The 23,092-nt window shown below is 43.4% G+C and overlaps 1 protein-coding gene across 5 annotated transcripts in view; it reads right to left on the bottom strand.

Moving 5' to 3' along the window:
• The window catches only part of st6galnac3 (ST6 (alpha-N-acetyl-neuraminyl-2,3-beta-galactosyl-1,3)-N-acetylgalactosaminide alpha-2,6-sialyltransferase 3), a 301,233-nt gene that overhangs the window by 252,530 nt on the left and 25,611 nt on the right, over positions 1–23,092 (bottom strand). For 4 of the 5 annotated variants that reach the window (XM_043698677.1, XM_043698678.1, XM_043698679.1 and 1 more), the window contains one exon: positions 7,452–7,661. In XM_043698677.1, the coding sequence (XP_043554612.1) occupies positions 7,452–7,661 (210 nt within the window). Of the gene's footprint in view, positions 1–7,451; positions 7,662–23,092 lie in introns of those variants that run through there. The other variant, XM_043698681.1, reaches the window with a different exon arrangement.

Here is a 23,092-nt window from a genome sequence, read left to right as displayed (position 1 = left end):
ACCACTAGGATTCATAACAGCACACAAACCAACAGCCACTCTCAGACAACAACCCACCAGAACGAAGGGCCCGATACCCAGCATGAGCAAAACCAATGTAGTGTACAAAATCCCATGCAAGGACTGCACAAAACACTACATAGGACAAACAGGAAGACAGCTAACGATCCGCATCCATGAACACCAACTAGCCACGAAACGACATGACCAGCTATCCTCAGTAGCCACACACTCAGATGACAAGCAACATGAGTTCAACTGGGACAACACTACAATTATAGGTCAAGCCAAACAGAGAACAGCCAGGAAATTCCTAGAGGCATGGCACTCATCCACAGATTCAATCAATAAGCACATCAACCTGGACCCAATATACCTGCCACTGCAGCGGACAGCTGGAACTGACAACCGGAAGCGGCAGGGACAAACCACTATAAATGCCGGAGAAAACATCACAGAAGCACTTCACAGGAGGCTCCCAAGCACTGAGGATGTCACCGAGACAGGGGACGAAATGTCTGCAACACAAATTCCCAGCTCGGCGAACAGAACCACAACAACGAGCACCCGAGCTACAAATTCTCTCCCAAACTTTGAACCTTATAGAGGTTTATAAAATCATGAGGGGTATGGATAGGGTGAATAGCCAAGGCCTTTTCCCCAGGGTAGGGGAGTCTAGAACTAAAGGGCATAGGTTTAGGGTGAGAGGGGAAAGATTTAAAAGAGAGCTAAGGTGAAAATATTTCACACAGAGGGTGGTGTATGTATGGAATGAGCTGCCAGAGGAAGTGGTGGAGATTGGTACAATTACAACATTTAAAAGGCATCAGGATGGATATATGAATAGAAGGGGTTTAGAAGGATATGGACCACATGCTGGCAAATGGGATTAGATTAAATTTAGGATATCTGATCGGCATGGACGAGTTGGACTAAAGGGTCTGTTTCCATGCTGAACATCTCTATGACTCTAAGTTCCATTCTTATAATGATATTGCAATGAAAGTTTATAATCAATTGTTTTTATTTAGGAGCTTGTATTCTAAAGCAAAAGTGAATGGAGTTTTGGTTTTGTTCATCAAAAAAAACGTGAATTAAGCTAAATGACCAGATATACTATCTGGCAAAATAATTGTTGAAGTGTTTTCTAAAATTGGAGTTTCCTTGTGACTTGCAGAAAGGTGGGCCAGAGACTAGAAACACGGTCTATTTAGAAGACCCAGGCCAGCAGAAAGAAGCTGTCTTCAGCCCATCAGAGCTGGAAAGATGTCTTCAACAGTTCTAGCAGTCCAAGTAGGCAGGACTGAAAGAAGCCCCAAGCCTTTCTTCAAGTTCCGTGAGAAAAGTCAATGAGTTAGATGGTGTGTGCGTGTGGGCAAAAGTGAGGACTGCAGATGCTGGAGATCAGAATCAAGATTGGAGTGGTGCTGGAAAGGCACAGCAGGTCAGGTAGCATCCGAGGTGCAGGAAAATAAAAAAAATAAATAAATAAAAATAAAAATAAAAAAATAAAAATAAAAATAAAAATAAAAAAATAAAAATAAATCGGCCTTTCGAGCAAAAGCCCTTCATTAGGGATTTAAAAATCACACACCAGGTTATAGTCCAACAGGTTTAATTGGAAGCACACTAGCTTTTGGAGCGACGCTCCTTCATCAGGTGATTGTGGAGGGCTCGATTATAACACAGAATTTAGAGCAAACATTTGCAGTGTGATGAAAAAAAAGGTTTTGTGATTTACACATGAAAGAAGTGAAACTATCACTGTATTCTAACAGATGAAAGGCTTAACAGACAATCATTTCTTCAATGTATAATTTCAGTTGCATCACACTGCAAACCTTTGCTATAAATTCTGTGTTACGATCGAGCCCTCCACTATCACCTGACGAAAGAGCGTCCCTTCGAAAGCTAGTGTGCTTCCAATTAAACCTGTTGGACTATAAACCTGGTGTTGTGTGATGTTTAACTTTGTACACCCCAGTCCAACATCGGCATCTCCAATTTATTAGGAATGTGTGTGTGTCCCTGACAGTGACAGGAAGAATCCATCTGGTGAATGTATAGGAAGTCGCCAAAGGGAAATGCTTGCAACCTCAAATTGAATATGTAACCAAAATATGAAGTTGGGGTTGCGTGCCTGTAAGGGATATTGCTGGGAAAAATAAAATTGAAGTTTCACTCTTGATGTTCATGTAATATTTTGTTACATAAATTTATTACAACAAAAAGCTATGTTCTTTTCTTAAAAGTATATTAAGACACAATTGTAAATATATTCAGTTAGTGACCTCCACACTGTACTAAATTTTGAAAAATAAACTTACGATCTATAAGGCCAGGTTTCATTCTGAAACCTGAGTTATCCAATATTACCACCATCTGGGATCATAACAAGATATAATCTTCTAAGCAACAGAGAGTTTCATCAAAATGATGGACAATTTTGGTTTATTCACTGTTGATATAGGAGACCAGGGTTCAGGTCCCACCAGCTGTCAAAGTGTGTAGTAACATCTCAGCACAGTTTGATTGGAAAATATCAAGCAGTCCCCAAACAGCTCTTGTGGTGCGGTGGTAGTACATCTGATATAGAGGGCCTAGGTTCAAATGCTACCAGAGGTGTGTAATACATCTCTGAATAGTTGGGTCAGAAAGTATCTTAGCAGTCCTAACCATAGCCAATACAAATATGGAAAGGATCCAATAGCTATGAAATATTTTCAACATATTGGAGAACATCTTATGCATTAGAACTCAGTCTGGGGGCATGCTATCCTGAGCAATTCTTACAATGGAAAGGTTTGTTACATTAGTTCAGATGTTTTTGAGAATGATTTACATTCTGTGGAACTGACTACATTTCCTGTAGGTAAAGGTAGCAGGGACATATGTTTGCCAGTAGTAGCATGTTTCCTTTCCGTAGGCCATGAGTGAACCAGTTGTTGGTAATGGACTAGTGGTATTATCACTGAATTGTTAATTCTGGAAACCACAGTTTGAATACTGCCATGATGGATGGTGGAGTTTGAATCCAATAAGCAAATTGAAAAATCTAGGGTTAAGAGGGTAATGATGATCATAAATCAATTGTAGATTGTTGGATAAGCCCATCTAGTTCACTAAAGTCCTTCAGGGAAGGAAATTGCCATCCTTATCTGGTCTGGCCTACATGCGACTTCAGATGCACAGCCAACAAAGCTCCCGACCCATGAATATACATTTAAAAAACTCCTTGGTGTAAGACCACTATTTAATTCAGTTAGTTAATTCAGTTATCCCAGAACGTGCTGCAGCAGGAATCAAATTCAAGATCACTTAATAGCAATCCACAAACAACTCTTGTGATGCAGTGGTAGTGTCCCTGCTTCTGATGCAGGAGACCAGGGTTCAAGTCCTACCTGTTGTCAAGGTGTTTAGTAACATCTGTGCGTAGTTTGATTGTAAAATATCAAGCAGTCCCCAAACAGCTCTTGTAGTGCGGTAGTAGTGTCTGTCCATCTGATATAGAGGGCCTGGGTTCAAGTTCTACCAGAGTTGTGTGATAACATCTCTGAATCGTTGGGTTAGAAAGTATCTTAGCAGTCCCTAGCCATAGCCAATACAACCCAGAATCCTCAAGGAACCAGCCTTGTAGTGGATCTGTTCAAGCTATGGCCTGCTACTAAATATATGCCTGTTGGCATTGACTTATAATACAGCCAAGTTCACATAACTGGGCATAGAACCACAACTGCTGGCAAATGAGGCACACCCATGCAAACATCTTTAGTAATTGGTTCTCCAAGCTTGCAATGAGAATGCAGTACTGCAGGAATTTGGAGATGTTGTTTTTCAGATAAGGTGTAAATCCTGTATGCACTCTAAGACAGAACAAAACTGCACCCCATTGAACTGCTGACCTGCCCCAACAGCACTAAAGATTATCTAACCATTGCCATTTTGTGAGATCTTACTGCGTGCAAATTGGCTGCCACATTTCCTACATCTCAACCATGATTACATTTTGCCAATATTTCATTGGCTGCAACGGGGTATCCTGAGGGTGGGAAGGGTGCCACAGAAATGCAAGTTTTTTCTTTGTTTCTTTCTCTGTAGCTCTAACATTGATTAGATCAGAATTAGCTCCTTGCGTTATTGATTAGTTTCAAATCCTAACGCGCAAAGTCCAATTGGTTTGATTGACTATGCCAGCTCCTGTTATTTATGATTCACTTTGACTGAAAGCCTCATCGTTTCGTCAGTGCAGTGAGCACTTTCAGAAAGGACATATGTTTGGAAAGGCTATAATTTGGTAACACTGTCTAATTATTGGACTGGGCCAGCTAAGAGTAACCTGATAATGGCTGCACTACTGCCTTAACAAAATGTTTGATCCCACACAAGATGTTCAGCAAGTGGAATTGATCTCATCAGTTGCTTTAAAATAACATAGTCAATCTGAATGGAGAACTATAGACAGGCTTTTTGTAATTCATTTGCACAGAAGAGCTCTGCAGGATTTAAACAAAGTCAACAGAAGAAAAATTAGAGAAAGGAGCTCAAAGGATGGGATGAAAAGTTCTGCTGTTCCAGAATATGCTGCTCATTATAAACCTGTCCATTCAATAACGACCAGGGTTGTGTTGGGAAAAGGTTGGCTGCTGCAGTGGCTTGGGAACATCCACCTTTCAACAAATAAATAAGATATTGCTTCATTTCTCAGCCAATTCTCAGCTTTCAGTCTTTGCAGCTTGGAGCCAAATTGTTGTGAGCACATACCCACAGGCGGGATGGGGGCTCAGAGGTTAGCACTGCTGCTTCACAGCACCAGCGACCCAGGTTCGATTCCATACTTGGATGACAGTCTTTGTGGAGTTTGCGCATTCCCCCAGTGTTTGCATGGATTTCCTCCGGGGTTCCTCCTATGATGCGATGGTTAGGCAGATTAGCCATGGGAAATTGCACAGTGATGTGCAGGCTAGGTGGATGGCTATGGGAAATGCAGGGTTACAGGGGTAGGGTAGCTGAATGGGTTTGTGTGGGATGGTCCTCAGAGGGTCATTGTGGCCTCGATGGGCTGAATAGCCTGCTTCCACGCTGTAGGGATTCTACGAGTCCTACTCTGGTAACCTGGGTATAATAATCTCAGATGATACTCCAAGCGGAAGCGACACTGTTGGAGATGCCAAGTTTTTACTGGAATAGTAAACACAGGCGCCATCTGCTCTCTCAAGAAAAGAAAAACATTCCTACACATTATTTCAACACAGATCAAGACAGTCCTCCTGGTGTTCTGGTCAATCTTTGTCCCCTAATCAATACCTGAATGCATATAATCCGGCTTTTATCTTATTGTTATTTGTGGGAGCTTACTGTGCACAACTTGGCTGCAGTATCTCCCAGCTTACAAGTGATGAAAGGTTGAAAAAATGCTTCATTTTAAAGAGCTTCGATACATCCGGAGGTTGTTAAAGGTGCTATAGCAATGCAGATCTTTATTTTCATGGATGGGGACATCTAAAGTGTGATCTTACAGTGGCCTGAAGATGGTCAATCGGTTAGCAAGATAAACCAAGGAAATCACTTCAAATTAAATTGCGTGGGTGCAAGATGGACACAGGTTCCAAATATGAAAGAGGTACATTTCATGCTGATGTCAAACCCTTAGTGCAGAGTAATTCTGTCTGTCGGTCAGTCCGTTGCACATTATTACACAGAGAAGAACAAAAAATAAAATTGCTATTAAGAGGGTTCTTCTGGTCCAGTGGTTGTGTCCCTGAGACACCTGCGTTCAAGTCCCACCAGTTCCAGAGGTGTTCCATAATACCTCTGAACAGATTGATGAGTAACTTATATGATTGATATCAGGAAGTTATTCCTTCAGTGAGACCAATACTTGGGGTTACACTCCTGCTTCTCTTCCCGGGACGTTTGAAGGTGGAGGTGTATGAAAAATCTAACATGTGTCCTCCCATCACTGACATCCCTGAACTGGTACAAGCAACAAAGGATACCCTGTGCATATTACATGGGACAGAAAACAGCCCTCAACATGGAGGAGGACCAACAGCTTGGGCTACTCAGGGCAAAGTTGAGGGAGGATTGGTGAGAACATTCTTTTCATGCCTGCTGGGGCCAAGAAAGGCTTGTCCTGCCCACCCCCCACTTCCCAAACAGGGTCAGCCACTACCAATGTACCCTCCCCACCCCCGATCACTTGAACCCAGCTCCACGCCCCCTCTTCAGGTCTCTCACCTCGGCCCCAGACCCTGGATTGACTTGAGCTCCTCCTGGTGGCGGGACTGCACAGACTGCCGCACACTTGGTGCAGCTGGGACCACAGCAATGTCAATGACCGGCTCTCTCAGGTGGGACCTCTCCCGAAACGGGGGCAGCAGCCTCAGCACAAAGCGATGAGCACTCTTCCCAGTGTTAAACTGCTGCTAGGCAGCCTTGGGAAGCATGGGTAGGTTCTCTGCTGACTTTTGAGGAGGGAGAAAGGAGGGTGGTGGGCAGTGACCAGAGCAACCAATGAAATCCACCTTTGGAATTTACCTACAGCTTGATCTGTGGGGGCACTGGAACCACTAAAGAATGAATGGGGTACTGAACTGAATAAACAATGAATGAAGAAATAAATGAATGAAAGAAAAGGAATGAGAAGTAAAACTAAGTACCCATTTGTGCCTTTGATGTTGGTCAGACCATTGGAATAGAATTAGAATAGAACAGAATAGAAATTTATTGTCATGTGTACTTTTACGTGAACAAAACTGTGGAAAGTATTCCAAGTCACCACGTCACAGTGCCCACAAATTCGCAAGTAGCCTCCTGCTATTCTTTGAAGCAACATCACACGACCTTTTGTGCCCAGCTGAAAGGGCAGGTGGGACCTCTAGCTTTGGAGTTCATCCAAAAAGCACACCATCAACAATGCAGCACTGCCTCCTGGAGTTACCCTTGGGAAGTTGGAATTGTGAGTTGCGAAGATAGGCTTCAAGGGGATTTAGTCTGACCGCGAGTGGGTAAGCGCCTGGCAGATGGAACGTAATGTAGGTAAGCGCACGATTATCCAACGTGAGAGGAGGAATGAAGGGGAAGAGCAGTTTTTGTCCAAAGCGGGTCTTTGTGCACTTGTTCATAAGTCACTGCAACATCGTGCGTGAGTGCATCAAGCATTCCAAGATGCAAGTGGTTTGTTAGCCATTATCGGAAGTGGATTGGAGTAAAGAAACACAGATCCTGCTTCAATTGCATAGAACATTTGAGAAGTGCATCGAGAGTACAGTGCCATTCCTTGCCTAAGGTGGGTTAAATAGCTTAATAATTATATTTTTATATGGTATAGCATATAATGTATAATCGTTATTTCAGTAAATGCAAGAATTTGTTTTGAGTTTTGTAAAAGAGAGTGAAGGGTCAGTTTTCATTTCCTCATCCTGATACTGATACAGTATGTCAATGTTTACCTGTAATGTTGTCATACTGATGTATCCAGGCAAATCATGGAGCTGTGGACTCTCTCTCGGATGACTGAAAACTCTTGTTCTGTTGAAAATTCCACCTTGGCCTAGGTACGGTGGGAGGAGAAGTGAAGGGTTGCTGTGTATGTACTGGACAACCATCACAAACAGCGGGACCACGAGAATCAAACCCACCACAAAAAAAATCAACTTCCACTGTCAGGGGTGGGTGGGAGAGAGAAACAGGAAAATACTTGTTAGTCTGGACACACTGCTGGAAAAAGATGAAATATCTTAAGAGAAACTGAGGCTAAAAGTTGCTGGAGGAAGTCATTCAGTCACTTGGGCCTATTCGGCTATTCATTTAGCTCCTGGCAGGTTGCTATTTTAACTACATTCACCCTACTCTTCAGTTATACAGGGCAATGATTTGGAGTATTGAGCACAGTTCTGGTCATCATACTTACCAAGGCATCGAAGGGTAAGGGGCAAGTGCTGAAAAGTGGGTTTTAGAATAGTTAGCTGGTTATGTTTGACCAGCATGGACATGATGAATTGAATGGCTTTTTTCTGTGCCACAGAATGACTCTGATGCATTGGCTACAGTTTAGAGAAGGCTCACTAGACTAATACTTGAATGAGTGGTTTGTGTTCTAAGGAAAGGCTAGACAGGCTAGGCCTGTATCCTTTGGGGTTTAGAAGAGTCAGAGGTGACTGAAATATAGAAGGTCCTGAGGGGATTTGACTGGGTGAATGTTAAAAGGCTGTTTCCTCTTGCGGGCCATGATGTGGAGCAGACGGTGTTGGACTGGGGTGGACAAAGTTAAAAATCACACCCCCCCCCCACCAGGTTCATCAGATGGTTGTGGAGTACGTTGTGGAAGAAGGAGCAGCGCTCCAAAAGCTAGTGCTTCCAAATAAACCTGTTGAACTATAACCTGGTGTGTGTGATTTTTAACTTTGCCCTCTTGCAGGAGAATCCAGAACTAGGGGGCATAGATTTAAAATAATGGTTGTGGAGTACGTTGTGGAAGAAGGAGCAGCGCTCCAAAAGCTAGTGCTTCCAAATAAACCTGTTGAACTATAACCTAGTGTGTGATTTTTAAACTTTGCCCTCTTGCGGGAGAATCCAGAACTAGGGGGCATAGATTTAAAATAAGGGGTCATCAGAGCGATGAGGAAACATTTTTCTTCTTTCAGTGGGTTGTGGGTCTTTGGAATTCCCTTCCTCGAAAGGCAGTGGAAGCAGAATCTTGAAGTGTTTTGAAGGTAATAATCCCTTGATGACCAAGAGGATGAAAAGGTTATTAGGGGATATGCAGGAACATAGAACTGAGATTAAAATCACATCAGCTGTGATCTTATTGAATGGCAGAGCAAGCTCAAAGGGCTGAATGGCCTATTCTCAGTCCTTCTTCATAGGGCTGCCTGTACAACTCCTGGTTCTGTAAGTGTCACCGAACAAAGATCTACCCGAGGCAGGATTTTTGACCCCTGCTGGGCCCTGGACGTACTTAAGGCCAAAGATTTGTCCCACTGCTGGACATGTGACAGGTAGCTGATTAGACTTGTTGAGGGCCTCACTAAATTGGACTAGAGAAGTAATTTTCCAGTTAGCCTCTGGTTTCCCCCAGCAACATGGTCATTTTAGGGGTGGGCGCGTATCAGCAGTCAGGGGTGGGTGCGAGGTGGGGGGCAGGGAGGTGGAGTTGTCCTGTGTTCCTGACTGACTCGAAGACCATCCCTTGTTTACCCTGGGGGTGAGAGCAGTCACTGGTTAACATGAAAAGGGCTTCCCTCCACAGAGGTGCTCCAGCCACATGGATCTCTTTAGTGTTGGAGAGTGGATGTCTCCTCCCTGACTTTGTGCCGTCGCTGCTTCCTTTCTACTAATACAGCCTGCTACCCCTTTCAAACAGAAAGGCCTCTAACGGGCCTTCCAGTTTCAAGAGGTAAGCCCCCACCAGGAATTGTTGGCCAAGTTGGGGCCAGGCCAATAAAAAGGGGTCCTGAGAATATGGATTAGTAGTGCTGGAAAAGCACAGCAGTTTAGGCAGCATCCGAGGAGCAGTAAAATCAACGATTGGGGCAAAAGCCCTTCATTAGGAATACAGGCAAAGTGCCTGAAGGGCGGAGAGAATATCCCGGCCAAGTGATAATGTCCCTCTGGAAGCTAATTCAGGAGACAAGCAAACTCAGGTCTGTTCCCAATCAGCTCCCAGCCCTAGCAGCATCACTGGGAGGGAGAGATTCAGATTCCAACTATCCATGAAGAAGTGTTACTTCACATTCCCCTGAATATCCCAACTCCAAACTGAAACCTTCTCATTCCAAGCCTCCATATTCTTAGTTTCTTAGATTCCCTACAGTGTGGAAACAGGCCCTTCAGCCCAACAAGTCCACACCTACAAATTCTGGGAAACAGGAACCACACCTACCGGTCTACGTTTCACCACTGCCGCATATCACAATGTACTTTAATGTTAAAGTTCAGTGACTTCCACAGAGCAGCAGCAAAGGAAAATGGAAACTCTTAGACATTTTGCTCATTCCCCACACACATGGAACCTGCTCAGTAGTACACAATGTTCCATGCCAATTACAGGCGATTTTTAAAGATGAAGTGATAGAGTTACAGTGCTCTGATATTTCCCAGTGCATTGCCCAACTGAAAAAAAGAATTGCAGTTATGTATAGTTCACAAGCTGTGCCAAAGTGCTTTAAAGTCAGTGCTGTAATGTAGGAAAGGGAATGACTCCAGCAGTGCAGTAGTTAAGGGAGTGCTCAGCTGTAGGCCTGGGTTATGTCTTCATCTTTCTGGACACTTAAACCAACAATTTTCAAACAGTGTAAGAAAGCCACCCCTAGCCTAAGCTGATGCCTGCAGCTATAATGTGAAATGATACAGCCTGAGGTCAGGAGAAACAGAAGAATATATTAGTCGGGTGACAGGAAGCAAGTACTATGGGAGGTGGTAGCTTCTATGCAACATAACATTGAACATTTACAAGAGAGTGATAGATATATTTCTTTGGGGTTAAAGGGACCCGAGGGTTGGAAAATGGGTATAAGACACTGAGTTGGATGAACAGCGATTGTCATATTGAATGATTTTAGTTTAGATCAGAGCGGTGCTGCAAAAGCACAGGTCAGGCAGCATCCGAGGAGCAGGATTGAAAGGAATGAATGGCCTACTTATAGTATCCCTGCAGCGTCAAGAGACCATTCAGCCCATCGAGTCAGCATGACCCTCAAAGAGCTTCCCAACCCGACCTCTCGCCACTCTATCCTAGTAACCCCACATTTACTATGGCTAATCCATCTACGGGGCAATTTACCAGCTTGCCTGCACATTTTTGACTATATTTCTGTAACCACAGTTGGACTGAATATTCTGTTCCTGTGCCTAAATTCTGTGCAACAGACAGGACTGCAGCCCTTGACTAAATTATAAAAGCACATTCTCAACAAGCAAGGTCGGGCCAGAATGAAGCTGCTGTCACTCTAGATGACAGCACTTTTGTGCTCTTGTTCCTTTGCCCCAACCATTGCTCATACGGAGTCTAAAGCTCTGAAAAGATTGACTGATGTTTCTGATGTTCCATGTGACAGCCAAGGGCAAAAGTGAGATCAGTGACGCTGTGAGCTTTATTAAGAGAGGCAGTACTGTACCAGCCTTAGAAGATGTCTGCAGGGTATCTTACAGAGAGGGACACAAATCAATTATTTCACTTTCAATGAAGCACAGCCTCTTCATCCCAGTGCTCTGTTCTTAAACTTCTGCAGTCCACATGCCATAAGAGGCTCAGAATGCACTTAGGGAGGGATTTTTAAAAATTCATTCACAGAGTGTGTGTATCACTGGCTAGGAGAAAGTGGGGACTGCAGATGCTGGAGATCAGAGCTGAAAATGTGTTGCTGGAAAAGCGCAGCAGGTCAGGTAGCATCCAAGGAGCAGGAGAATCGACATTTCGGGCATGAGCCCTTCTTCAGGAATCACTGGCTCGGCCAGCATTTAATGCCCATCCCCAATTGCCTAGAGGGCAGTTCAGAGTCAACCACATTGCTATGGTTCTGGAGTCACATGCAGCCCAGACCACATAAGGACAGCAGCTTCCTTTCTGAAAGGACGTACTGAATCAGATGGGATTTACCCCAACAATGGTTTCATAGTCACCATTAAATTTCTTAATTAGTTGAATTTTACTGAATACACATTCCACCATCAGTCATGGATGTCAGGGTCAACAGTCTGGCAATAATACTTTTGCACCGTCACCCCAGGTATTCCAGGCTTTTGGAGCATTGGTAATTCCACTCAATGAGTAACCAGTGTCCCAGGCAAGTACTCTGATGGATGATTGGATCAAAACCCACCTACAGTGTAAGTGGAATTTAAACTCAATCAATCTGGATTCTGAAAACTGGTCTCCGTGATGGTGGCTGTGAATCTACACTCAATTGTTGGAAAAAACCCATCTAGTTCCTGCCTTTTTAAGGAAGGAAATATGCTGTAGTTACCTAACCTGGCCTACATGTGACTCCAGACCCACAGCAATGTGGATGACTCTTAACTGTCCTCTGCAATAATTGAGCAAGACCCTCAGTTCAAGGACATCAATTACTGGCTGAGCTAGTGATGCACACATCGCATGATTGAATAAAGAAAGGGATATCTTTTCAAAGAGCGAGCGTAGGCACATTCAATCACAGTCCCTCTGTGGTTTAAGGATCTACAAATGAATGCAGTAATGAAAGTGGAACAACATAAGAGGAATCTTTCACTTTACTTATTGTTCTATATTCTGTTTCATTAATCATGGGATATGTTGTTTAGCTACAATCCATCTCTCATGATTAGGACCAGTGCACGCCGAGTAGAAATTTGTAAAATCAGAAGAGTGTATTGCACAAATCCTGAGAGATGCATCATCCTGTTCCCTTATTCGTTCCTTCAACCCACCCTGAACACTGCCATCAATAACAATATTTCCCACTGCAACACTACAGCGGAAGAAAAGTGCAAGGGAAAATGAACACTGTCAGATGGGTGAGACAGCCATTCAAAGTGACAAAGGGCCTAGTGTCAAACACAGATGAGGTAAAAGACAAGAGGTGGGAAAGGATTGAGAGACAGACCACGGAATGAAGTGGCATTGGACTGGGATGGGGAGTGCAGGTGAGGCAGGCTATTGAAAAGGGATTGACGTTGGATCGATATAGTGCTGAAGAAGTCATAGAATTCCTCCTGTGTGGAAACAGGCCCTTCAGCCCAACAAGTCTACACCGACCCTCCGAAGAGTAACCCACCCAGACCCATTCCCCTTACCCTATATCTACCCCTGACTAATGCACCTAACCTACACATGCCCGAACACAAAGAGCAATATAACATGGCCAATTCACTTAACCTGTACATATTTAGGCTGTGGGAGGAAACTGGAGCACCCAGAGGAAACCCACACAGACAGTTGCCTGAGGCTGGAATTGAACCCGGATCCCTGACGCTGTGAGGCAGCAGTGCTAACCACTGAGTCACCAGGCCACTTTAGGAATGGGACAAGCAGTGGTGGTGGGGGGATTGAGATACGTTTCAGGTTGGGGACAAGAAAGGGGAGACGTTTAATGTCTTACTGACCAGATATCCCAATCCAATCTAGTCCTACCTGCCAGCACCCGGCCCATTTCCCTCCAAACCCTTCCTATTCATATACCCATCCAGATGCCTCTTAAATGTTGCAATTGTACCAGCCTCCACCACTTTCTCTGGCAGCTCATTCCAAACACACACCATCCTCTGCATGAAAACGTTGCCCCTTAGGTTTCTTTTTTCATCTTTCCCCTCTCACCCTAAACTTCTGCCCTCTAGATCTGGGCTCCCTCACTCCAGGGGAAAGACCTTGTCTATTTACCTTCTTCGTGCCCCTCTTTATTTTATAAACCTCTGTAAGGTCACCCTTCAGCCTCTGACACTCCAAGAAAAACAGCCCGAGCTTATTCAATCTTTCCCTATAACTCAAATCCTCCAACCCTGGCAACATCCTTGTAAATCTTTTCTGAACCCTTTCAAGTTTCACAACATCTTTCTGATAGGAAGGAGACCAGAATTGCACACAATATTCCAACAGTGGCCTAACAAATGTCCTGTACATCCACAACATGACTTCCCAACTCCTGTACTCAATACTGACCAATAAAGGAAAGCATACCAAACACCTTCCTCACTATCCTATCTACCTGCGACTCCACTTTCAAGGAGTTATGAACCTGCACTCTAAGGTCTCTTTGTTCAGCAACACTCCCTAGGACCTTACCATTAAGTGTGTAAGTCCTGTTAAGATTTGCTTTCCCAAAATGCAGCATCTCGCATTTATCTAAATTAAACTCCATCTGTCACTCCTCAACACATTGGCCCATATGGTCAAGATCCCATTGTAATCTGACGTAACCTTCTTCGCTGTCCACTACACCTCCAATTTTGGTGTCATCTGCAAACTATATCTTTTATGCTCACATCCAAATCATTTATATAAAATGATGAAAAGTAGTGGACCCAGCACCGATCCTTGTGGCACTCCACTGGTCACAGGCCTCCAGTCTGAAAAACAACCCTCCACCACCACTCCTTCTTCCTTTGAGCCAGTTCTGTATCCAAATGGCTAGTTCTCCCTGTATTCCATGAGATCGAACCTTGCTAACTAGTCTCCAATGGAGAATCTTGTTGAACGCCTTACTGAAGTCCATATAGATCACATCTACCGCTCTGCCCTCATCAATCCTCTTTGTTACTTCTTCAAAAAACTCAATCAAGTTTGAGAGACATGATTTCGCATGCACAAAGCCATCCCAAATCAGTCCTTGCCTTTCCAAATACATGTACATCCTGTCCCTCAGGAGTCCCTCCAACAACTTGCCCACCTCTGACATCATGCTCGCTGGTCTGTAGTTCCATGGCTTGTCCTTAACATCTTTCTAAAATAGTGGCACCACGTTAGCCAGCCTCCAGTCTTCCAGCATCTCATCTGACTATTGATGATACAAATATCTCAGCAAGAGGCCCAGCAATCACTTCCCTAGCTTCCCACAGAATTCTAGGGTACATCTGATCAGCACCTGGGGATTTATCCACTTTGACGTGTTTCAAGACATCCAGCACTTCCTCCTCTGTAATGTGGACATTTTTCAAGATGTCACCATCTATTTCCCTATATTCCATATCTTCCATGTCCTTTTCCACAGTAAATACTGATGCAAAATACTCCTTTAGCATCGCCCCATCCCCACAAAGGCCATCTTGCTGATCTTTGAGCTGCCCTAATGTCTCCACAGTTACCCTTTTGTCCTTAATGTATTTATAAAAGCCCTTTGGATTCTCCTTAACCCTATTTGCCAAAGCCCCCTGTTCATGTCCCCTTTTTGCCCTCCTGACTTCCCTCTTAAGTATACTCCTACTGCCTTTAGATTCTAAGGATTCACTCGACCTATCCAGTCTATATCTGACATATGCTTCCTCCTTTTTTTTAAACCAAACCCTCAATTTCTTTGGTCATCCAGCATTCCCTATACCTACCAGCCTTTCCTTTCACCCTAACATGAATATACAGTCTCTGGGCTCTCATTATCTCATTTCTAAAGACTTCCCATTTTCCAGCCACCCTTTACCTGTGAACATCTGCTCCCAATCAGCTTTAGAAAGTTCTTGCCGTTAAAACTGGCCTTTCTCCAATTTAGACCTGATCTATCCTTTTCCTTCACTATTTTAAAACTAATAGAATTATGGTCGCTGGCCCCAAAGTTCTCCCCCACTGACACATCAGTCACCTGTCTGCCTTATGTCCCAAGAGTAGGTCAGGTTTTGCACCTTCTCTAGTCAGTACATCTAACACACTGAATCAGAAGATTTTCTTGTACATGCCTAACAAATTCCTCACCATCTCAACCCTTAACACTATGGCAGTCCCAGTCTATGTTTGGAAAGTTGAAATCCCCTACCATAACCACCCTATTATTCTTACAGATAACAGAGATCTCATTACAAGTTTGTTTCTCAATTTCCTGTTGACTATTAGGAACATGGGGGCCACAAAGCCTACAGTTAAGGTAATAAGGGCAAAAATACTGCAGATGCTGGAAATCTGATTCAAACAAAAATTGTTGGAGAAACTCAGCTGGCCTGGCAGCGAGTGTGGACAGACGAACAGTTAATATTGAGTTCAGTTTGACTTTCACTCATGAGTTCTATCGAACAGACTTGGAATGTTAGCTCTGCTTCTTTCTCCATAGGTCTACCAGAACTGCTGAGTTTCTCCACCATTTTCTTATGCTCGATGGACCAAAAGGGGTTGACAATTCCCCCTCACCTGCTAAGTTCCACCCTAACTTTCCCCCACTCCCTCTCTCCCATTCCACCAAACATTTAAAGTAACTCTTTGTCAAAGTCCTTTACTCTGGAAAAATGCACCACTCAGCATTATCTTTTTGCATTAGACCATCTGTCATTCATAGAAGATCAGGCCAGAGTATCTTTAAACACTGTTTATTAATTGTGCGCACATAGCGATGTCAGTAAAGCCCCCTGCTCACATGTTCCAATCCGCATGTTCTCTAACACACAATGACAAAGTTATATCACACAGCAAATGTCAGAGGCTCATCCATGTGTTCCTAAAACACGTTCTCCTATTCACAAAATTCCTTTTCTAACATAAGGTATGGATTTGCATGGATGATGGGTTGAGAATAACACCGACACAAACAGTGCGAGAAACTGAGAGCTAGAACTGGCTGCAGAGAATTAACAAGAGCACCATCCATCTCTTGTTTCTAAGAAAGAATGGCGCAGCCCAGAATTCAGGGGATCCAGGTCCAAGAGATCTCAGCAGTGGAGTGACAAAGGGGTGGGAAAATTATAAACACCAAGTCTCAGAGGGCGGAGACTGGAACTAATGGAATGTGAGCACCATGGGAGAGCAGAAATTAAAGCACTAAGCTTGAAGTCAGCTCAGGAGAAGAAATGGATTGTTGAGTAGTTGGTGGACATTTTATTTTTCATGGCTAATCGTGGGCAAGTTTTACACTTATTTCTATTAAATTTCATAGCAGTCTAAAAAATAGAGGTAAATACCGAAAGAACTGTGAATGCTGGAAGTCAGAAACACAAACAGAAATTTCTGGAAAAGCACAGCAGGTCTGGCAGCATCTGAGGAGAGAAAGCAGAGTTAACATTTCAGATCCGGTGACCCTTCCTCAGAACACAGATGCTGGCAGACCTGTTGAGCTTTTCCAGCAATTCCTGGAATACAGGTGTTTGAAGGGGATGTGGTGGTGTCTCAGTAATATCACAAGACGAATAATCCAGAAGACCAGGCTAGGCTCTGGCAATGTGGGTTCAAATCCCACCGTGGCATCTGGTGAACTTTAAACACAATTGTTTAAGAAAATTGTTTAAGAGTGGTAAGGGCGTGGAATGCCTTACCTGCCAATGTAGTCAACTCAGCCACATTAGGGAGATTTCAACAATCCAGGTGGATGAGCTGAGAATAGTTCACAGGTCGGCGCAACATCGAGGGCCGAAGGGCCTGTTCTGCGCTGTGTTGTTCCATGTTCTAAAACTAATGCATTTAGAACGATGGAATTCAAAGCTAGTCTCAGGAATAGAAACTCTGGACTGGATTTTCACAATTGAGTTGGATGGTGAGGATTGGGAGATTGCCTGGTTTGGCGTACCTGCCTGGGGAGAAGGTGCTTGAGAAGCTGGGATTTTCAAGGGGGGGGGGGGTCAGTGATCAGGCCAGCTGTACCTGTAGAGAGGCTAGAGGCAGCCTCAGGGGCAGTGTGTACTAAGGCAAGCGCTTTAGAAGATTTGCCTCAGCGATATGAGACTTTGACCCAGTTATAATGAAAGTAGTAAGGCTCTTTGCACTCCCCATATTTCATCCACTCATGTCCCCTCCACTCACTGAAAGCATTCTTGAATGATAGCCCACATGTAGAAGAGGGTTAAAACAGCTGATCCTCAGGGAAACCATTGCTTGATTAACAATGCTTGCTCTCTGAACAATTTTGTCAATTGCACAATGGTTATTTACACAAGAATAGTCAAGTGCTTGTGGTTTTGTGCTGGAGATATGTTAAATATCTGGATGACTGAGAATTTGATTAGCCTGTAGCTCTTCTTAAAGTGAGTAGAAAGTTCTAAATAAATTAAATCATTGTTAAACCCTTTTGAACACATCCTGTTGTTACTATAGGGTTCATTGTTTTTTGGCTAATTGAATTCTTTGATGAGGTGATGCAGGCAGTCAATTAGGGTAGTTGATGCGTATATTGCTTTTGCCCGAAATGTTGATTTCGAACCTCCTTGGATGCTGCCTGAACTGCTGTGCGCTTCCAGCACCACTAATCCAGATGCGTATATTTTGACTATCAGAAAGTGTTGGACATAGGACAGGTTGGTTAGCAAATTAGATAAGTTTGGGATCAATGGTCCTAGAAACTAGCTAAAATATAGGAAACAGAGGCTATTTATGGATAGGCATTTCTCAGACTGGAGACGAGTGGAAAGGGGCATTCCCCGGGGTTGGTGATGGGACCCTTGCTTTTTCTGATTTATATAAATGATTTAGAGATGGGTGTTGAGGGCAAAACGTCTAAATTTACAGATGATACTAAGCTTGGAGAATAATGAATTGTGAGGATAACATTGAGCAGCTTCAGAGGGACATTGACATGTTGGTTAAATGGACAGACACCTGGCAGATGAATTTCAATGCAGTGGAATGTGAGGCCATACATTTTGGTAAAAGGAACATGGGAGATACAATACAACCCTGAGGGGAGTACAGGAGCAAAGGGACCTCGGGATTCACAAACAGCATTCTCGGAAGGTGGCCAGGCACATTGAAACAGTTGTTAAGATAGCTAATAGGATCCTTGGGTTTATAAATAGAGGCATAGATTATGCTACATCTCTATAAATCATTAATCAGACCACATTTGAAATCAGATTTAGAATCAGACCATACTTGGAGTAGTGTGTTCAGTTCTGGGCACCTTACTTAGAGAAAGATGTTAAAGCCCTGAAGAGAGTATGAAAGGAGATTTACTAGAATGAGACCAAGAGTGAGGGATTTTAGATACAGGGAAAGATGAGAGAGATTGACTTACTCTCCTTGGAGCAGGGAAGATTAAGAAGTGACGTTATTGAGGTGTTCAAAATTATGAGCAATTTTGACAGGGTAAAGAAGGATACTCTGTTTCCATGAGTTTGTATGTCAGTAACTCAGGGTCACAATTTCAAGATGATTGTCAGCAGGAGAGTTAGGAGTGAGGTGAAGAGAAACCTCTTTACTCAGAAAGTGGTTGCCATTTGGAATTCACTGCCTGGGAGAGGGGTGGAGACAGAATCCTCAGAAGGTTTCAAAAGAGCTGGATAGATATTTGAAGGTGAAGAAGTTAGAGGGCGATGGAGATAGGGCAGGAGAGTGGAATGAGCTGGGCAGCTTGTTCAGACATGTTAGGCTGAACAGCTTCCATTCTGTAAAATTCTATGATAGGTTTTATACAGAATGGGCATGAAGTGTCAGAGCTTGGCATGGAGGGTATAAGGGGGAGGGTATAAGGGGGTCAAGCAGATGAGTATGGCAGTTTGGATTGGGGGGTGGGAACACATGGGTAAGAGATTGTGATTGGAGGTTTTGAAAGATTCTGCAGCTCATGACACCTGAGGGGCTGTGACCAAACAACCTATTAAAAAGACAGGCATGACGGAGCGAAAATCGCAGTGGAATGGAGCACAATGGAGTAGCCATGGCGGGTGTATAAGGTGCGCACTGGCACCCCAAACCAATCCGAGCCCTTAAAATCAGAATGCGATTAGCAATCCCAGAATTGAGTCTGTCACCATTTTTGCAACTTCTCCCTGATCCCACCTCTGTGAAACTTGTTGTAAAAACCCATTTGATTCACCAATGTCCTTTACAGAAGGAAATCTGCCATCCTGACCTACACAGGACTCCAGACCCACAGCAATATGATTAATCTTAACTGTAATGGCCTCACAAACCACTCAATTTGGGATAGGGGGTAACAAATTCTGGCCCAGACAGACAATGATACCCACATCTCATGAAAGAACAAGAAAACAAAACATTTTCCAGTGTCAAGTGCTTACTGCAAGTGGGTACAGGAACCAAATAAAAACTTTACAACAAAGCAAAGTTTATAATAACTGAAGGAACATTCACAAGGCAATCTTGTCAATATTAGTGTAAGTGTGAGCACGTGGATAGTGAGACTGCCCTGAAGTGAGTGAATACACATACAGGGATGTTGACACCTTTGTCTTGGTTTCTCAGATACCCGCACAAGCAGTGGGACAGGAAGGGCAACTGTAATGTTGGGAAAGGCTCTACAAAACCAGCCTGGGAGCAGGGCTCAAGTGGCATGAATAAGTATAGTGTCACAAAGACTTTAAATAGATAAGCGGAGTCAGGAGGGGCTCAGGTGGAAAATACCATATGGATAATAACTTCAAACTAACAAACAAAAGGGAGGAGACTGACAGATAGAAATTGTGCTTTTGTCCCCACAGGGAAACAAAGAGATGTAATTAAACCAAGAGAATAATCTAAGGTGAGTGTAAACTACAAGAGCAGAAGGCTAGTTTTGGGTCCATGGCCCAAGAAAGCATTCTTTATATAAACACAGAGCATAAGGAGAAAGTGAGGACTGCAGATGTTGGAGATCAGAATCAAGAGTGAGTTGCTGGAAAAGCACAGCAGGTCAGGCAGCATCCGAGGAGCAGGAGAATCAACGTTTTGACAATAAGCCCTTCATCAGGATAAGCCCTTCGTCAATTCTCCTGCTCCTCGGATGCTGCCTGACCTGCTGTGCTTTTCCAGCAACTCACTCTTGACAGAGCATAAGGAACAACTTTAATCAGTTCCAGGTACAAACTCAGCCTGGAAGGTATGACAAGGTTAATGAAAAATGGCTATGATGTGGTGGGGGCTGGAAACCAAATGGGTCAGGTTTATAAGTTCTAAAGGAAAGCCAGGGGAAACGGTAGAAGGGGAGCAGTGATTCAGGATGAAACTGTTGAACAGCAATGGTAAGAGAGGATTTAATAAGAGGCAAACTGATAATTCTGGTTAGAATTAAGTACAAACCATAAAAGGTGTTATTAAAAGGAGACCCAGGTTCAAGTCCCAGTTGCTCCAGTTGTGTGTTATAACGTGTCTGAACAAGCTGATTAAAATAACAAACATTTTAGTTCACTCCAACACATCACCCAACATCTCAGGCTTCCTGCAGTGTTGTAGTGAAATTCAGTGCAGGCTGAAAGAACAACACCTCACTTTCTGCTTGCACTCATTATCGAGTTCAACAATGTTAGGGCTTGAGGCATCTTCACCCATGTCCTTACCCCAACCCTCACATACTGGGCCTTGTTATCACACGGTAAGTTATTACACACCACCCATCATTAGCCACTAATTGTCCATTCACAGCTATTCATTCCCCAGTCTGAACAATATCCACCCTTTGTTTGTCCAACTGCTCTTCTCTCTCTTTGGGCTCCATCCCCACCTATCATTTCGTCCTTATCCCTTCCTCCGACCCTATCTTCTGCATAATAAAAAAAATAACTTTTTCCCAGCTACCATCAGTTCTGAGGAAGGGTCAGTGAACCCAAAATGTTAACTCTGGTTTCTCTCCACAAATGCTGCCAGACCTGCTGAGCCTTTCCATCAACGCCTGTTCTTGTAAAAGATTTTACGGCTGGAGAATATGGACACCCATATCAGTAGCCGCTGTCAAGTGGCAGATTGTATAAATGCACAGATGAGTTAATGTGTTTTTAATGGGAGTTTTTAAATTTTCATAAATATAGTGTTGAATTGATTAGCAGATGTTAGAAGTGAAGCAAAATGCTTGAGTGTGTGTCTGGGAGAATTTTCTTCAGTGATTTGTCCCAGAACCAACTAAGGTCATGCCACATTAGATTTAATAATGAGCCAGATTTAGTGAACAGCCTAATGGTACATGAACAGTTTCCCAATAGTATTAATATCACCATCAAATTCAATGTAACGCTTGAAAGGGAAAAACGTGAATGCACCACTAAGGTTATTGATTTAAGAAAGGCTGACTTCGCTGGAATGCAATACCAACCACAATAAACTAAACAAATCAGTTAATGGGAAAAATAAGAGAAGGTCAGGGAGAGGCGATCAACAAAAAAGCAACTATGACTACAAAGCCAGTCCATATCCTTAATGGGAGCAACAGTATTTGCCAAAAATTACAGCCATGGCTGACTGAAGATGTAATTGACAACTTAAAAACTGAAACAAAATGTATACAAGAACACACACAGAAAAAAATAAAGATTTTGGCAATGAGGACAGATGCAAAGAATAACAAAGCAAAGAGTAAAGAGCTATTTAAAAAAAAACTGAGATAAACTTGCAAGGGATATCAAAATTAAAAAAAAACTTACAATTATATCACTCTAAAAGAGTGGTCAGAATCAATGTGGAGCTCTTGAAAATTGTAATGTTGATATTGTCATTGAAAATAAAGAACCCACAGGTATGCTGAACAATGAATAAAAACCGAAAGAATTGCAGATACCGTAAATCAGAAACAAAAACTAAAACTGCTGGAAAAGCTCATCAGATCTGACAGCAACAGAGCTAATGTTTCGGGTGCGGTGACTCCTCACCACTGGTGCTGCCAGACTTGAACTTTTCTAGTAATTTCAGTATTTGATGCTGAATAATGACTTTGCATCCAGACTTTGAATCAGATCATTACACCTCCAATACTGTTCCGGGCTTATTAAGGGCTCAAGGTTTCTTATCAAGGGGAAAAGGTAGGAAAGTGGGTGTGAGCAGTGTTGGATCAGCCATGCTCCTATTGAATGATGGAGCAAGTTCTAGGGGCTGAATGGTCTACCTATTTTTTTTTTTAACAGGGCTATCCACGAACAACAATATTTACTCTAAATCAGCTGTTGTGTTTTAAGAAGGCAGTTCAACTCTACCCTTTCTTGTACCTGTTTATGAGATGTGGGTGTCACTGGCTAGGTCACCATTTGTTACCCAAACTGTATTGGCCAGAGAGCAGTACAGTCAACCACGCCCCTGTGGGTCTGGAGCCACATGCAGGCAAAAGTGAGGACTGCAGTTGCTGGAAATCAGAGTCAAAAAGTGTGGTGCTGGAAAAGCATAGCCGGCCAGGCAGCATCCGAGGTGCAGGAGAGTTGCCGTTTCAGATAATTCCTTCATCAGGAATGTTGGGGGGAGGGGAGTGGATGAGGGGAGTGGGGGAAGAGAGCTGACAGATAAATTGGAGGATTGTGGGGAAGTTGGCTGGGAAGGCAACAGGTAGATGCAGGTAGAACATAGAACATAGAACATAGAAGAATACAGCGCAGTACAGGCCCTTCGGCCATCGATGTTGCGCCGATCCAAGCCCACCTAACCTACACTAGCCCACTATCCTCCATATGCCTATCCAATGCCCGCTTAAATGCCCATAATGAGGGAGAGTCCACCACTGCTACTGGCAGAGCATTCCATGAACTCACGACTCGCTGAATAAAGAACCTACCCCTAACATCTGTCCTATAACTACCCCCC

Source organism: Chiloscyllium plagiosum, chromosome 11, assembly GCF_004010195.1.
Source record: "Chiloscyllium plagiosum isolate BGI_BamShark_2017 chromosome 11, ASM401019v2, whole genome shotgun sequence".
Taxonomy (NCBI): domain Eukaryota; kingdom Metazoa; phylum Chordata; class Chondrichthyes; order Orectolobiformes; family Hemiscylliidae; genus Chiloscyllium; species Chiloscyllium plagiosum.
The sequence above is the reverse complement of the archived record's forward strand: the minus strand, read 5'-3'. Positions and strand labels throughout refer to the sequence as shown.